The sequence below is a fragment of the Osmerus mordax genome, chromosome 7, assembly GCF_038355195.1.
Source record: "Osmerus mordax isolate fOsmMor3 chromosome 7, fOsmMor3.pri, whole genome shotgun sequence".
Lineage (NCBI taxonomy): Eukaryota > Metazoa > Chordata > Actinopteri > Osmeriformes > Osmeridae > Osmerus > Osmerus mordax.
In genome coordinates this window covers 3,991,115-4,004,022 of record NC_090056.1, presented here as the reverse complement: position 1 = coordinate 4,004,022, position 12,908 = coordinate 3,991,115, and the positions used below count along the sequence as shown (strand labels likewise).

General features: G+C 48.1%; 1 protein-coding gene across 1 annotated transcript; it reads left to right on the top strand.

The window, feature by feature from the left end:
- Positions 1–9,350: 9,350 nt before the first annotated feature.
- selenok (selenoprotein K) lies at positions 9,351–12,875 on the top strand. Its single transcript, XM_067240215.1, has 5 exons — positions 9,351–9,433; positions 9,787–9,877; positions 10,009–10,086; positions 12,277–12,378; positions 12,599–12,875. Exons 1-4 carry the CDS (start codon positions 9,415–9,417, stop codon positions 12,371–12,373), a joined length of 285 nt encoding a protein of 94 aa, XP_067096316.1. The 5' UTR covers positions 9,351–9,414; the 3' UTR covers positions 12,374–12,378; positions 12,599–12,875.
- Positions 12,876–12,908: the final 33 nt, after the last annotated feature.

The following is a 12,908-nucleotide window of genomic DNA, read 5'->3' as shown; positions in this document are numbered from 1 at the left end:
TGTGTCTGCATAGACGGCTGCTAATGATTTCATACCTCGTGGCCGTGAACTGACCAATAGAAGAAGACGTCTTTACTTCCTGTCTGACCACCTTTCCACTGTGGGAGGGGGGACGACACAGGATGGTCTGATCCAATCAAAGAAGGAGTTCAGGGGGTGGGGAGGGGTCTAAAGATTTTGGGGGCTGAAGGACGTTTCAAACCTGGACTCACTGTATGTTGTGGTCTAGCCGGATTGGGCCAAGCTTAGCAGGAGTTTGCTCAGTGAAACTGTTTTGTTATGGTCTGTCTATGTGTAACAGATGCTCTGATCCAGAGAGCTTACCAGGATTGGCCCAATCAGCCCGCAAGCTACTGGAGAGCGTTTCCACAGTGATTAGGGTTAAGTGCCCTGGTCTGTGCCACCCTTGGACCACAGTTGAGTCACACAGAAAACCTTGGGTTTGTCTCATTCAAGATGTGTCCAAAGAGCAGTGGTTAGACTCACAGACCTCCCACCCAGCCCCCCCCCCCCCCCACACACACACACTCAAACACACACACACACCCTTCTGTAACCTCTGCCTCGTGTGTGTACCTGTGTCCATCCTGCTTCCTCTCCTCCTCCAGTCAGTTCTCCAGGCCAGCGAACACGGAGAACGGGGAACTGTTGTTTACGCTCTCTCTCCTCCTCTCTGACACCAGGACACAGAATGACTAGTCTGTCTACACACACACACATGCACACACACAGAACTAACGCATACACACACACTCTTGCGCACACACACACATACACACTCTTGCACACACACAAACCAACCCCCAAAACAAGTGCGCGCACGCACACATGCATCCACACACACACACACACACACACACACACAGGAAGCCGTGCACAACATAAACACACAGCGTGCCATGCAACACATCCAGAGTATAAAGTGCAGTCAGGTCGTGATGGAAACTCCTGCAGGTGCAGCTCAGCCCCACAAAGCACATCTGTCCACATGAGGAAGACACACTGGGAAAATCACTGTACACACTCATCAAGCAGATCACACACACACACCTATTGAATGTCCACACCAATACAGAAATGCACACACACAGGCACACACTTACACACACTGAGAGACACGTAAAGGCCTCTTTAATCAAGCCTAGTGCATCTGTCAACAGCGCCGTGAACACAAGTTTCCCCACAACGAGACTTTTGTGTCCACGTGTGTGCGTGTCTGCGTGTGTGTCTGTTTAGGTGAAGACAAGACCAAACAGCACCTCTATCCGTCACACGGACGGGGTAAATAAAGTGGAACCTTTTAACACAGCTCTTCAGCCAAGGGGAAGCCTTCATGGTCGCAAGTCAACAGAACACCACCTGGGAGGAGGAGGAGGAGGAGGAGGAGGAGGAGGAGGAGGAGGAGGTGGAGGAGGAAGAGGAAGAGGAAGAGGAGGAGGAGGAGGTGGAGGAGGAAGAGGAGGAGGAGGAGGTGGAGGAGGAAGAGGAGGAGGAGCAGGAGCAGGAAGAGGAAGAGGAGGAGGAGGTGGAGGAGGAGGAGGAGGAGGAGGAGGAGGAGGAGGAGGAGGAGGAGGAGGAGGAGGAGGAGGAGGAGGAGGAGGAGGAGGAGGAGGAGGAGGAGGAGGAGGAAAAGGAAGAGGAGTGAGGGAATAATCAACACTCAACAGAGATACATACACAATACAATACACACATAAGGATACACATAGTCCACACAGACACACACACACTCCTTTGACAGAAGCCCTCACGTATGAGGGGCAGCAGACCGGCTTTGATGTTGAAACCTGGTGTTGTGGCAAGCCACACACAGCAGCTGGAAGACACAGTTCATTAAAGTGTCATGTTTTGTTAGACTTCCAATTCAATTTGTGGACCAGAGCCCAGGAAGAGATGGATGGCCGAGCGGAGGAGAAGAGGAAGAGAGGGAACGTCGTAAACGGTGGGATCAAGTCACACTCACACAAGTTACGATCCAGTCTCAAGTCCTTCCTTTCGAGTATCGAGTCATGCATGATAAGCTGTAATCAAGAACGGAGACGAGATCACAGCGCTGTATCTCACGTCTATCTCATGTCTGTGTGTGCGTTGAATTGAATTTCCTTCAAGTTTTTTTCCGACGTCACTTTGTTAGTTTGCCGAGTCTGACAAATCTGAATTTGAGTTTTAATCCTGTTACAGAAGGGGAGGGGGAGGGTTTAGAGAGATTGGGAGGGGGGATGGAGAGAAGGTGAAAGGGGAGCGGAAAGAGAGAAAGGGACAGGTTGAAGGAAGAGAGCCATGCTGTGATCAGAAAAGGGTCTAAAGGGTTAGAGTCTTGGTCCCAGTCCAGGAACACATTCTGAAAATGTCAGAAACCTCAACTCACAGCTCAAACCTTGGAGCTGTGATCAGGATAAGGCTGTGTTCCTGCGTGCTTGTGTGTGTGTGTGTGTGTCGGATGAAGGGATGTGGGCTCGAGGATTACCTGCATGAGTACCAGATCACTATCACTTGGCCTCTTAGCTACGGCACTCACTCGCTCTCCCTCCGTCTCTCCCTCTCTACCTGCACCGCCCTGCTATTTCTCTCTCTACCTCCATCCATCTCCATCTCTTCTTCCATTACTCTCGAGCTCCATCTCTCTTTCTCTCTGCCCCCTCTACCTGACAGTGAACCTAACCTTTATATGGTGGATGTGTGTGTTGTGAGTTGTAGGGATATGGTTGCAACTTATCCAGGGGAAGATAAGGAAAAACGAAAGAGAGAGAGTGAAAGAGAGAGAGAGAGGGATGGAGGATGGGGGGATGGAGAGAGCAATGACCTTTGAGGAACGAGGGAACCGTGAAGGGAAAGGATGAGGAAGGGAGGCGGTGGACTGAGGAGAGGAAAAAGAAACTAGGGGAAAATGAAGACGGAGGACATTCCTGGTGCAGTTACCCTTCACTTAATCTGTCCACACACAGAGCACGGCTTCCTCCTCAGCGGCTGTGCTCTCTCCCCCTGCTCCAGGGGGCACCCTCCGCGGCCCTCCTCCTCCTGCCTGCCTCTGGTCACCCTCCCTGGGGCAGCGAGGGGACAGGTCTGGGCAGGCCTCGGCTCTCCATCAGAACCACCTCCAAATACTGCTCATTCTCTGGCAAATACCTCAGGGGAGCTTGATCCCACTGGCCTGTTACAATGGAACCATTAAAGACTTGTTTATGGTTCACACACACATACCAAGTTCTAATTACCAAACACAAACCTTTCTGCTCTGTCTCTCTCTCTCTCTCTCTCTGCCACACATTGGAAGACACACACACACACACACACACAGCAGCTGTGTTATCTAACAACACACGGCTCTAGAACTCAGACCCAGAGAAAACAAGTCAGAAGGTCCTGCAGAAAGCAGCTGTTGTGCTGTGAACCTGCCAACCCCACCAGGGGCAGGGGCAGAGAGAGGAGAGGAGAGGAGAGAGCACAGAACAGAATGACCAGAACCGATATAGAACACACATAGAACAGAGGGGAGCGGCTGGATGGATGGATGGAAAGAGGGAAGGGATGGATGGATGGAAAGAGGGATGGGATGGAGGGAGAGAGGGAACGGAAGGTGGAGCTCACAACAAGAGTTCAGCGTTGAGGGGAATGTGACTCCAGGGTATCGAGGAGGACTGGAGCAGTGAGGTGGAATTCGGGCTATGTTGTTTTCCTGGGAGATGACACCAGCAGACATCTGGAACTGTATCAGTCCTGAGCTGCTTGCTCAAGGTCCCGGAAACGTTGGCTGCTTTCCATATGGTGTGCGTGTGCATGTGTGTGTGTGTGTGTTTGCATGTGTGTGTAAGGGGGATGGATGGTTTCTATTTTCTCAGCATCTTGTGATTGCTGACTGGACATTGGCAGAGGTAGAGGTCCATGGCCCAGCATGCCTGAGCAGAGAGGAGAGGAGGTGCTTGTGTTTTTCTGCGGGTCATCGGGGGAGAGAGAGAAAGGTCCTCTCCATCTGGAATACACATGATCATAAAACCTGATCACATTGACTTCAGGTATTACGACACCTGATGGGTGTGCGTGTGTGTGCGTTCGTGCGTGCTTGTTTGTGTGTGCTTGTGTGTGCATGTGTGTCTGTGTGTGTGTGTGTGTGTGTGTGTGTGTGTGTGTGTGTGTGTGTGTGTGCTGGTGTGTGTGTGTGTGTGTGTGTGTGTGTGTGTGTGTGTGTGTGTGTGTGCTGGTGTGGTGTGTGTGTGTGTGTGTGTGTGTGTGTGTGTGTGTGTGTGTATACATGTGCCTGCCAACCCTGACGGGCACCTTTACTACTGCTGCCGTGACTGATGGTACAGGTCCTCCCAGGCCAGCTGCCAGGGGCGCTGGGTGACCTCCAGGGCACTGTGGGCCATCTATCAGCTCCCCAGGAGGACTGGTGTGAACTCAGGTAAAGTTTCATTCTGCTGACATCTTACTCTCTCTACCAAACTCTCCTCCCACACACACCTTCTCCTCAGCTTTATTGTAGTGTAGATACTTTTACTTATTATTTGGAATGTTCCTTTATATAACTGCACTATACTGGTTGGACCAGTCTATGTACTTGATGCTGCTCGCTGTCTCGTAGTAGCATGTGGAAGCAAAGAGGTCTAAGGTCTAACTCTGTTGCTGCTTTGTGGTGTAAACACCGGGGAAATATGAGATATGCAGACTAATAGGGGAAACCCAATCAACACACACACATTTACACACACCCTTGTGACACACCATGGTCTGAGGTTGTCACAGCAGCAGAAATTTGATCTGTAGCATGTCTGAATCTGAAGTTCTGACCCCCTGTAAACCCTCCAAACACACACACGCCCTCACGCACACATACACACACCAGACTACTACCCTCTTCGCATGCCATTCTCATTCAATCAAGCTCAATCAGGAAAACCAATTAGCTCAGAGGAGCTTGTAGCCCTGCCCTAAAGTACCCTATCCATCACCCTGCCACTCTGTCACTTAGGCCACACACAGACACACACACTCACTCACTCACACATACACACACGCACACGCACACAGTCTCAAGTACACAGACCTCAAGTGCACCATGGTTCCAGAATGTTGGTTGTTGAAGGGAGGACAGGGAAAGAAAGGAGGTCAGATAGTTCTGCAGTCTCTCATTCATTACACCTTCCCCTCCCTCCCTCCCTCCCTCCCTACCTCCCTCCCTACCTCCCTCCCTCCCTCAACTTTCCTCACTTCTCCCCGTGCTCCATTCCTCTCTCGTCTCCCAGGTTTGCTTACAGGGCAACCTCTCCCTCTCTCTGCAGCTCCACCAAGCCTCCAGGGCCCAAACACCAGATAACACGGACAGGCTACTGATGAGGAGAGAGTGGGAGGGAAGGAGGGAGGGGTGGAGGGAGGAGGGAGTAGTGATAAATATAGAGGGAGGGAAGGGTGGTACAGCATGTTGATAATAAGAACTGTAACAGGCCTTATTGGCAGTTGGGTCTGTTTGATTTGAGTCACTTCTTAACCCGGGCGGGTGGGGTCAAGAGGTTTGTTGTGGGTTTTGTGTCTCGCGGTCTGCCTGATGAACGAACTTGAACCAGGACCAGGCTCTCATGAATGGAGGAACTGAACTACAGAAAAGATGAAGAGGAAGGAGGGAAAAGGGATGGGAGTGGATTTCCCCCCAGAATAAAGTACAGACAGAACAATGGCGAAAGAAGGACGATAGAGGAGGTGGAGGAGGAGAGGAGGCACGGAGGAGGAGAGGAGGTCTCAGTGTTTTGATGGCTCAGCAGTTTCGAATGTTCGAGAGATCAGAGCGCACGCGGCTCCTACACCTCATGAATACACATAAGATCGTTTATACATTCTGCAGCCACCGCATCCATAAACACACACACGCTTTCACACAAACACACACATTGCTACACCATCCAGAACACCCCAGCATAAGCGGAGAACTCTTGTGAAATAAATGTGCTGATGAGCTGTGATGCAGGCAGGCAGCACACAAACACGCATGCACAACTTCACACACACACACAATTTGTTCATTAAGTGCAGCTCAGCTCCTGTGTATTTGTCTTTGGGCTGAACAGGGCACCAGGGCAATCCTGCTTTTATGAAAGACACACAAGCACATCCTCACACACCCTCGCTGTCCACACCCTACCAACACACACTCCCAGACACACACACACACACACTATGTCCCTAATGACCCCAACATGGAAGGAGTACAAGAAGTCCAGAGAGGTCGAAGAGAGTTGTAGACACAGTGTCAGGTTCATCTCTTCCCAGCCCACACAATGGATGTGTTCTAGACAGAGTGACAGGGAGGGTCTGTCTTAGACTGAGGCATCGATGGAACCCCGTTTGTGTTCTAATCACTTCATACACCATATCATATTCATGAGCGTTGTAAAAGTGTGATTTCAAATGGTTCTTTTTAATCATAGAGAGAAGGTTTAGGGACGTGATGACAAAGAGTACTGTACATCAATCACACACACACAAATGCACCCCTGGACGCACGCACGCACAACCAATTCATCATCTGTGAAACTGAGAGTGGGGTTGGGAGAGGATCATGGATCACTTCTGCGATTGGCTGGGTTAATGAAAGAGATTTCTCTGTTTCTCATCAAGGAATTATACAACACATGTAGAAAACACTTCCTCCCATATAACACATTCACACACACACACATGCACATACACTTCTAACAACCATGTACATAAAGACAGAGATAAAGGACAGGAGATCACAGTTTCAGGCTAAAACCTGATCTGTTTCCATGTTCACTGAGGTCAACTCACCTATCACAACCTAGATCAGTGCATCACTTAGTAACACTGTACAAATAGTTGTTGGTCGCTATGGAAACCAGAAATGCGTCTGGTGAATTATTCCTTTGATGATGAAGAAAAGGAATTTCTGAAAAAAAAACGAACTGACACAAATATACCTGTACCAAAGAGTAACACACACACACACAAACACACACACTCACGCCTGGAGTTACACATTAACACTACAGCAGAGCTGAACAATGGACCTTTCAGGTAAAGCAATCCACTCCTATTTTCTCCTCTCCTCTCTTGAGTACATAAAATGCACTAGAATCTTTGGCCTCCTGTTTTCCATCCACTATCAGCCTTTAGTCAATGGTGAAGATAAGTTCTGGTACAGAAGTGCCCATTTGCCCTATGTCACCCTTCTCCTGAGACCGACGGCTGTCCTGTCTGTCTGGGTGAGACCAGACAAAATGTTCACAGTGAAGTGTCTCTCAAGGGCATAGCAGCCACAATTTGCATGTGGGATCACAACACCAGCATAGATTTGAACCATTGACCTTCCGGTCCTAGTCCACATGCCCTCATGTACAGCTAAAGTTGTTAAAGGAGGAATGTTGCCTAAACAAACAGCAGTTTGCCATTGATCATTGATCTCTGAAACACCCCCCAATCAACGTCTGTTTAATTCTCTACCTGAGAGGAGCGTCATGGCAACCAGGAACAACACAGTAACAAGTAGAGGTAAACAACATTGTCAATCTGGTTTCCTGCAGGGTGGGGGGGGGAGGGCAAGGCACTAGCCTCTCTGGTACCAGAGGTGGAGACGGCATGGAGACACACACACACACACACACAGGCTATGAGGTCTTGAGGATGGAGGGATGGCTTGACAAAGATGGAACCATGCCAATGCTGAGAAGAGGCAAGGGGGAGGAAGACAGAGCAGGCTAGCTGGGTTTCTGTAGGACGTGGGAGGGGGAAGAAACCACTGAGAGGGGACTACAGCGATAAAGATAATTCCCATGCTCTGCTCGATCCCCAGTAATAAAACAAGCACAAATATAAACTCCTTCGTCCTTCTCTGAGGCTGTGAGTGAGACATCCTTGCCTCTACCTTGCCTCTACAATGTCACCTCACCACAGTGACAATGGGGCCACCTGTTCTGACACAGAGAAGAAAGTCAGTCCTTGCACAGTCCCATACAGGATTCTAGAATCAACCAGGGGGGAGAGAGAGAGAGAAGAGAGAGAGAGAGAGAGAGAGAGAGAGAGAGAGAGAGAGAGAGAGAGAGAGAGAGAGAGAGAGAGAGAGAGAGAGAAAGAGTGAGAAAGACAGAAAAAAGAGAGAGGGTGGGAGAAAGAGAGAGAAAAGAGAGAGAGAAAGAGAGAAAGAGCGGGAGAGAGAGCAGCACCAGAGGAAAGGTCAGAGCCCCCAGAGAGCTGACATAAGAGGCCAGTCAGTCTTCACATGAAGGCCTCCTGTTCAAACAGCCTTTAAAAGTAAAAGAATGAATCAAAAGGGAACTGCTAAAATGGCCTAGGCTGCCAGGCCTGTGTTCATAGGCGGGCGAGCACCACTGTGTACACAGAATGCTCTTTCGTAGAAAAGAAGAGACAAAGAAAACAGAGGAGGGATAGAATGAGAGACAGGAAGAGATGGAGTGGGGGGACAACAGGCAGGATGCTGAGGTTTAAAGCACCAGGCCTTATGGACACAGGGAAGCCCCCGCCAACGCACAAACAACACCATATCCCATTCACTCTCCCTGAAATAGACAGTAGTAATGGTGCTGACACACACACAAACAGTCAAACGCATCTACGTCATGTCCTCTTGCATTTAGCCTCTGTCCTTGAATTCCGGCACACAACCAGGGGAGGGCAAGGCCAGGGTAGGGGTTAGATGTTAGGGGGGAGGGAGGGCAGAGGGTATTGTCGGAGGTATCCATGACCTCTTCATGTAGGGGAACTGGGGGTACAGCATAGCAATAGGATATTGATGGTAAGCACCGGAAATGAGGCCCGAACCAGGCCACAAGAGGGTCCACGGGAGAACCTCCGGCCCTGGTGGGTCTGTGTGAGGCCAGAGAGAGGGGAAGAACCAGACCTAGCCCACCTCAATGGCTCTTTGTGCTCCTCTGTTAGAAAACACCCGTTGGTTCCTTTCCCGCTCCCCAACGCTCCCCAGCCCACACACAGCATTACCAAGACAGAGGAGCGCCATGAACTTCCCCCTACACATGGGCTTCACACAAACACTCGCATACAGACAGTCATCATCCATTGTCCAGGCTTAGCCATTACCTCACAAACACCCACAACACTGTGAGCTCAGCAGAGTCAGAGGCCAGGAGGAACATTAGAACATTATCACCACCCTGGGGGGACCAAAGAAGAATGGCAGAGTGTGTTTGACAAATCCTTTGGCCCCTTTTGGTCAACAAGCAAGCAGTGCATTACAGACAGTTGTGTAGTTAGGTTTCGTCCAAATGTTTAATTGGCGGGGTTTTGTATCCATTGAACAGCTAGACACCTTTTTCAATGGGTTGTGTAGGGATTGCCATCTGCTGGACAGAACTAAAACTGCTGTTTTCGGTAAATTTAGCGGATGCGGAAGTGGCTCGAACCGGACGTAAACATCAGGTCTGTGTCGCAGAGATGGTGTACGTGTCCAACGGTGAGTTTCTAAACACGGTAAAATATATATTTTTATAGTTGCAACGTCGTTGCAACGTCCTTATCAACCCACACAATAATATGTAGTCTCTAACCTACTGGCAGACCTAACTGACCACTTTGATCTAATGCTAGCTCGCGTGCTAGATTAGCACGAATTTTGCTAGTACCCCATACACAAACAGGCGTCTAGCTCTTTTTTCACAACTGTTTGTAAATAATGTTTACAGTGTCGTGTCTTTTAACGCTACAATCTGATGTTCAGTAATAAGCTGACCCAACGTGCCGAGTCTTAGCAAGTTAAACTGATCTCCTCAAGCTCGTTGGTGAAGCCATTTTTTCTTTTTTCCTCAGGTCAGGTTCTGGACAACAGGACCCAGTCACCGTGGCGATTATCCTTTTTCAGTGACTTGTTTTGGGGGGCTGTGGAGTTTATCGGCCTGTTGTAAGTATAGACTTTGTGGATAGGATAGGATTGCACAACCCTACCTATGGTTTCAGCCTACAGGTAAACAACCCTAAAGGATCACTAGTGAACTGTGTTCACTAAACCCCAATATATGTGTTCTGTGTTAGTTTTCAGACGCTGGTTCAGCCAGACCTGACGAAGGATGGCAAAGCTGGCTCTGCCTCTCGCTTAACTGATGGCAGAGGGTGAGCAGCCATGTTCCTGTGTGACTACATCATACCTAACCTTCCTGTCTGACTACATCATACCTAACCTTCCTGTCTGACTACATCATACCTAACTCTCTTGTGTTCCTGTCTGACTACATCATACCTAACCTTCCTGTCTGACTATATCATACCTAACTCCTGTCTGACTACATTACATCTAACTACTGTCTGACTACATCATACCTAACCTTGTTGTCTGACTACATCATACCTAATCTTCGTGTCTGACTACATCATACCTAACTCTCCTGTCTGACTACATCATACCTAACTCTACTGTCTGACTACATCATATCTAACTCCTCATTTTTCTTGTGGTGGTGTGGTTTATATTTTGAAGTGGCTTATAGCACGTTTTTATAACAAAACAACAGTAGAAACACTTTTTGTGAATGCTAATTCCCGGGCAATAGAATACATACATTACGCACTTACTTTCGTTTTCGAAGTGTGTTACACAATGGCATGCTGTAAGATCGCCTATACTCGTGCATTGCTTGGTATCATTGTTCCCGTATCAAGTGCGGCAATTAATTATTATTAGTTAATGTAATAGCTAATGTAATATTGCACATATTTTCTTTCTATTTCCCATAAAGCAATAAGGTTAGGCTACTTAAAGAGACCTTCCACTCACAAAGTATGTTCTAAATGGCATAAATGCTGACAATTAATAATTGACATAACAACATATTGTAAATTATGGTAGCCTACTCAAAAGCATGTACACTGTCTGCTTCATTTGATCTTGATAGGCTAAGCATTCTGTAGCAAATAATAACAATAAACCCACTATTTATTAATTAAAACTACTTCAGCATAATAATGCACTTAAAATACTAAAGTGAGCAAAGGCATCAATCGCTATAGAATCAACAGACGTGCAATTTAGCTAGCCCGGGGAAGAATACAAACAACGAAAATCACCAGTTAACTTTATTTAAATTAGCAAGAACTATAGACTTATACAATAACAGGCTTAAATGAACTGACAACATAAGTTATACGACTTACAGTTCTCAAGGACGCACACGCAATCTCAACTGCGGTGTGAAGCGCATGTCCGTGCAATTCTCCGAAATGCACTCTAACAATTACTGCTGATAGAGGCCTAACATTTTGTACAGCCCTATTTCTGGTACCGTGGCGGCTACCACGGTACCAGATGTACCTACGTAAATCATACCTAACCTTCCTGTCTGACTACATCATACCTAACTCTTCTGTCTGACTACATCATACCTAACTCTCCTGTCTGACTATCATTCCTAACTTTCGTGTTGTTCTTAACCCTTGTGTTATCTTCGGGTCATTCTGACCCATCAGTCGTTGTGACCCACCGTCGTATTGCGACAACTTTACCGCATATAAAAACAAAGTGAAGCATTTTCTTTTAACCGTTGGGCTGTCTCAGACCAGATTTTTATTTGTTTTTGTATTGGGTAAAATTGGGTAGACACAACGATGGTTCGTTATGAACCTTTGGATCATGTGACCCGAAAGCAGCACAAGGGTTAAGAGTATAGCCTAGGAACCAACTGTCAAGCAGTATGCAAGCTCATGGTTTATTTGCTTTGGCCACCCTCCCATTCAAACAGATTTCCACACAACCACAGCCATTTATCTAATATGGCCTCTTGATACTATGACTGTACATAGGGGCGCTGTTGAGGTATTTTTGTAAACAACCGAGATGATGTTTCGGTAAACATGCTGTGTAAGCTACTGAGGCCCTGAGAGTTGTGGAGCAACATAGATAGCTCAGTGCTAGTGGAATGCCAATTTCTTATTTTTGGAGCCGTCCACTAGCGTCTAGTTATGTTCCAGCAATCCTGTTCCAGCCAATCACCTTTGGCAAGGCAGGCCTTCCTCCTTGGGTTATTTTGGGAAGCCACTGTCAATCAAACTTGAGCTGGAAGAAAGCACCAAAGTTCAGACAAGAATTGGGCGTGCCGTTTATCATATTTGAACACAATTGTTCAAGTGATAGGCAGAGTTTTTGTTTGAGAAAGCAGAACATTTGTTAGTTTCATTGTTGTGCATCTTTCCAGCAGTTTGAATGAAGGATGTGGGCTTTTTGTCATCATAATACTCCCCCCCGCTTAGCCACAATACATCAGCGTCCGTGTTAGCTTGCTGGCTGTCTGAATGCTGTCGTCTGTACAGACCCCCAGGGCCCCCGGGAGGCCGCAGGCGGATGGGCAGGATAAACCACGGAGGAGGGCCCAGCGCCCCCCCCATGGGAGGGGGAGGAGGAGGATGAGGAAGGTGAGGAAGACTACACAAGTGGAGAAGGAAATATCCAAAGCATCTCTCAATGTATCCACTGTTGTTGCCTCTGTTTTAAGAGCACCGTGTTATTTAGCGCTTTGAGTGAAAGGCGCATTACAAATATAATTATTTTTAATAATTCGTATCATTGTACAACACACTTCTACCACTACATGCAGGATTTAAGCCTGTACTGTGTCTCCTCTCTCCCCTACAGGTAAACGCCTACACCTGTTGTGTAGGCGTGGGCTAGTGCACGGTGGCAGTGTCCGGCCACGAGCCTGATCAACGATGTCATCGTGCCAGACCCCCTCCTCATTGGCTGCTTCTGCCTCTGGCAGACTCTTGACGCCACCCTGGGAATTCCTCAGCGTAGGAACCGGGGGGGCTGACACAGCAGCTTCCTGTTCCTGTCACACTCAATGTCACTCTAGTCATTCATCTGTTTTTTTTGTATCCCCTGCTAAATAAAGTGTAGTCATGTTGAAATATCACCTCCGGGTACGCTGTCAATTCAGTGCTGTAGT

Bases quoted from the DNA above. Each gene is read 5' to 3' on its own strand.
- selenok (XM_067240215.1), top strand. The intron at 9,878-10,008 runs GTAAGTATAGAC...GTTCTGTGTTAG, and splicing joins GTGGAGTTTATCGGCCTGTT to TTTTCAGACGCTGGTTCAGC. The intron at 10,087-12,276 runs GTGAGCAGCCAT...TCGTCTGTACAG, and splicing joins CGCTTAACTGATGGCAGAGG to ACCCCCAGGGCCCCCGGGAG.